Source organism: Atta cephalotes, assembly GCF_000143395.1.
Source record: "Atta cephalotes unplaced genomic scaffold scaffold00043, whole genome shotgun sequence".
NCBI classification, from domain to species: domain Eukaryota; kingdom Metazoa; phylum Arthropoda; class Insecta; order Hymenoptera; family Formicidae; genus Atta; species Atta cephalotes.
This window is the reverse complement of record NW_012130107.1, coordinates 425,506-430,232: the sequence shown is the minus strand read 5'-3', so window position 1 is coordinate 430,232 and position 4,727 is coordinate 425,506. Positions and strand designations below refer to the sequence as shown.

Here is a 4,727-nt window from a genome sequence, read left to right as displayed (position 1 = left end):
ATATATAAGTAATTAATTAATTACTTATATATATATAGTCTTCTTCTTACTTATTATTATTATTATTTATTTATTTATTTGTAAGTAAAATAAATAATNNTATAATATATATATATATATATATATATATATATATATATATATATGAAACAGTTTTACTAAAGTACCTAAAAATAAGTACTAAAAATTTAGCTACAGATACAGATTTGTAAATAATTTTATTAAACTTAAAATAATTATAGTTTGTCGAAACTTGTTGTAACGTTGCTGTAGCATGTTTGAATTTTCTACATAATTATCTTGATGATTTAACAAAATTATTTTTTGATCTGTATGATGTATAACTAAATTTTTAGATATATCAGCAAAACCATTCTTTCCCTGTAACGAAATTTTAAGCATCGATTTCGTAATTCAAAAGTAATTTTGTTATTTTAATTCGCAATTTTATATAGGTGAATTAAGTTTCTCTCTCTAAAATATGTGTAAAAAAAAAGAAAAAAATAAAGCCATATTGCACATTTTATACATTCACATTTCACAAATAGCGAACACGTCAGAACATGTCACTGCGTTAACAGCGACAGCTTTGTACAGATAAATAACAGCACATTTTAAAACAATTCCCACGTGAGAGGCCCTGCACTCGGTCTCATATGCACCCGTGCAATCCGTGCATCGGATCGCATTGCGCGCGCCAGCCACACTTATGACGCGCGCATACGCATGCACATACACATGTCGGCACGCAATGTTTGCCCTTCTCTGTCAGATGATCCTCTATTGCATGCCTTTGTGCTTTACCGCTGCTACAGTCGATGCGCGCTAACAATCAGTTCTTTTTCATCGATGTCACGCCGTCCGCGTCGTGACAAAAATTGATTGAGCCGCTCGTAACATTTTATCATTAGAATTTTACATGCCATTATTACAATGTATGGAACGAAACGTCTATAGTGTATTTTTTTGTGAAATAATGAAGACAAAAAATAAAATAATTATATAACGCTTATATTTAGCATTTGTTTATAGAAGATTGTAAGATACTCTTGTAAAAAGTTTTCTTGTAGGAAGTACTTATAAAGGATATAATTATACCAATTGAAAATAAATTAAATATATCGCCTGCCTGGTTGCAAATTGTCCAAACCACTTCCGATATTATCTTCACAGGATGTAGCCCAAATTAAATAAGCGACTGCGTTGCACGAGGTTATATCCTGCAGACGGCGTGAATTCCCACACATCAACAGGTCTCAGGAGGGCCGAGGACCTCCCCACCTTTGGAGTACCCAATATCCCACTCCGGGACGGACTTTTCCCCACTCTTTACGGGTACATCGGCATGCGGTCTTCGAAATCGAAAACAGTTACCCTCAATATCCCAAGCGAGGCGTCCATCAGTGAAGATGGACTTCTTTACATATCACTTTAACTTAATTTCGAAGTCACACGTTGACACAAGACCGACTGCCTGACTAATGGCAAAAATTGTTCTATTTATTTATTTAAAATAAGCATCGGTGCTTACTTTGGTGCAAATATTTTTCATACTTGCATGTTTGAAAGCACTTGGTTGTTGAAAAGAGTTTCAGTGTTCTTTAGTGCAAACGTTCAACTTTGACTTATATTGTGAGTGTAATCAAGATCAGGATAATTCTCAAGAATTAATTTAGTAATTAATTACAATAAGTGCATTCACGCGCACAGAAGATATAATGATCAAGATTTCTGCTTAATAGTGGATTACCATAACTACAAAATGTTAGGCAGTGAGGAAGAACTCGAGCCTCAGACACATTCGGGAATGACGAAAGCGGAATTGAGGAGGGTGAATATATTTTGTAATCAGACGAGATTAATTCTCCGTTGGCAATGTTGAATTTTAAAGACAGTCAATTTTTTGATTGACAGTTTTAGATAAATTAAATTTGATTTAAATTAAATAAAGATAAAATACAACTTGTGTAACAGTAAACATTTGTTAATAAAAGTTTTATAAGTCTAAGAATGTTTTAAGAATTTTTATGTAATCCGGAACAAAAAATATAATCTGCACTGAAGTTTAAAAACCTATTTTGTGAATGAAGGGTGAAAATTTCACATTGTCGAAGGCTGAATCTTTTCAATCATTTCAATTATTCCGAATCATTCTAATCATTCCAATTTTAATTGTATAGAAAGTTTTTATATCAAAAATTAATATATTTTATTCGAAACAGAAAGAAGTAACAGACATGATGTTTAAAAAAAATATTTACCATTGTGAATAAATAATGAATATTAATCCTATTATTTCAGAGCAACAAACCGATTATGGAAAAACGACGACGTGCTCGAATTAATCAATATCTCGATGAGCTGAAGAATTTTATACTCGTTAGTGAAAAAGACGTAAGTAGTATTTAATTTTTTTTTTATAATAAAATAGAGATTTTAAATACTGGTCAGTACTGATTAAAATAGCTAATTAATTGATATTACTTCTACATGAAAATTAACATTTTTTAAATCTTTTAATATTTTAAACATAATATTTTAAATTACTCTGTCAAAATAAAGTAAAGTAAAGTGACAAACGACGACATCAGCAAAACACTGAAATGATAGCACGACATTGCATGCCAGTCAGTACACGCATGATTTTGTTTGCCCTTGTGAGATACACATTGCTGGCGCCGTGTTAAAACATGTCGTAGAAAAACGTGACTTCTGCGCTGTTTATCTAGAGACGTGATCCGCTTTATGAAAGATAACATAAAAAAATGTGCTACCTTTGATCATATTCTGAAGAATGTCAAAGAAATAAACATTTTTGCATTTACAATATTATTACATATACATATGTATATATAAATATATATATATATATATATATATATTATTTTTTTTTTCATTTCCTTTGAACTTGTCTAGCCACGTGCTCAATCAATTTTAACATTTTATCCAAAGTAGGAAAAATTAGACAGTCTTTTATTATTAAAAATTGTTGTATTACAAACTATATAAAATGTTCAACTTAATATTTTTTAAGGCAAAATGAAATCGTGTATTCCTGTCGATTTAATATCTATTTAAAAAATTTAATTTTTGTTACGATAATATAAAACTCTGAGATATATAAGACTAACTGATCATTGTGTCGGTAGCGGAAGTTGTCATAACGGATGTATATTGAATGTATTTGATCAGGTTGTCCACTGTGGACCCCTTTTCCCGTCGGCATCCTCTGCGACAGGATCCGTTTTAGACTAGAAGATTGGACGAAAGGAATGGGGGTACGTTTTGTTTTAGTATTTTAGATGTCTCCGCATGGGAAACACATGGAAACAGGATCCTCATACAGGATCCGCATAATCTCTGTTCTGCAGATTTTACAATAACATTTGAACTGGTCAAAAAAAAGGACAGAGGAACCTCTTAAAAAAATCTCCAATTGCTTCGCTTTGAAACTGACATGTTAATATCTGTAACTTTCAAAATCACATTCGTTATTTCAATACTGTAGAGTCAGTAATGATTTGAAATGTAATGTTTAATATAAATATATCAACGTATTTAAAGATAGAAAAAATTAAAAATTTTCAAATAAACCAAAAGAAGAAAACTATTAAATAAATGAACTTTCACTGAAGTAAATGAATTGATTATTGATTAATTAAGATTTATCTTGCTTTTTTACGGATCAAAGATTCTCTGCCGCGTAACACAATCCGTTGAGGTTGATTTCTCAAACAGGGATGTATAACAAGACAAGACGCTCTCACCATTCTTTCTCTTCACTCTCGTCCAGATGACTTCCGCTACCTGCTCACTTCAGTGTGTCCGTCCCGTTTGTCCGAAACGCCCCACGCGTGTTCGTGGGAACCTCGAAATAATTATTACGAAGAAAAAGAATCTCATCTCAGGTTGCAGCCTCTTTTGTTGACCGTATCATCTTTAAGGATCCAGCTCCGGTCCGCGACGACGGTGCGGATCAGCGAAAAAAGGGGAGATGCGCAACGCCTCTGCTTTCTTTTTTTGTCAGTCCTTTAACAGGTGCCATTTCTCCGCTCTTGAGTCTTGGGTGTCAAATTCACTCGCGGGAAAATCGATATCTGCGATATTTCTCTCATCCTACGCAATATATTATTCTTGTTATATTTTTGCAAATAATTTATTGGCACGGCTGGTTTTACGTATATAATTTTATTGCATTTCTTAAAAGTCAAAATGCTATGTACCAAATCACAAGGCATTTATATGTGTAAATGATCTTATATCGACTCCCACGCTCATTCTTTAAGTGATCGCAAATTTACCATAAAAATGCGAACGTCGGGATGATCCGACAGGATAAGGTTCAAAGAATTGAGAGGATACAATGGACCCTTGAAAAAGAGGACCATACTACTATTGAGGTATTGGTGGTTAAAGGGCTGATGGGAATTTCTACGGCATAAGCTCGATTCGGGGAAGGTCACGTTCATCAGGATATCTGAAAAAATCCGCTTCGTGATATTTTCGAATCGTTTCCCACGATTGAATTGATCGTTCATAAGTGGCAAATTATTTAAGAGTAATTTTATTTAGTAACCTTATTTTATATATTAACGATTTAATTTAAAAATTAAAATAATAATGAACACACAATAAGTAATAAAATAATGCATTATTTCATATATATATATATATATATATATATATATATATATATATATATTATTATATATATTATATATATATAT

At 32.0% G+C, this 4,727-nt stretch overlaps 1 protein-coding gene across 1 annotated transcript in view; it reads left to right on the top strand.

The window, feature by feature from the left end:
• The first annotated feature begins 1,762 nt into the window (after positions 1-1,762).
• LOC105622263 (protein hairy) overlaps positions 1,763-4,727 on the top strand; it is a 5,789-nt gene continuing 2,824 nt past the window's right edge. Inside the window, exons 1-2 of the mRNA XM_012203683.1 lie at positions 1,763-1,831; positions 2,302-2,394. Coding sequence (XP_012059073.1) covers positions 1,763-1,831; positions 2,302-2,394 — 162 coding nt within the window. The remainder of the gene's footprint in view (positions 1,832-2,301; positions 2,395-4,727) is intronic.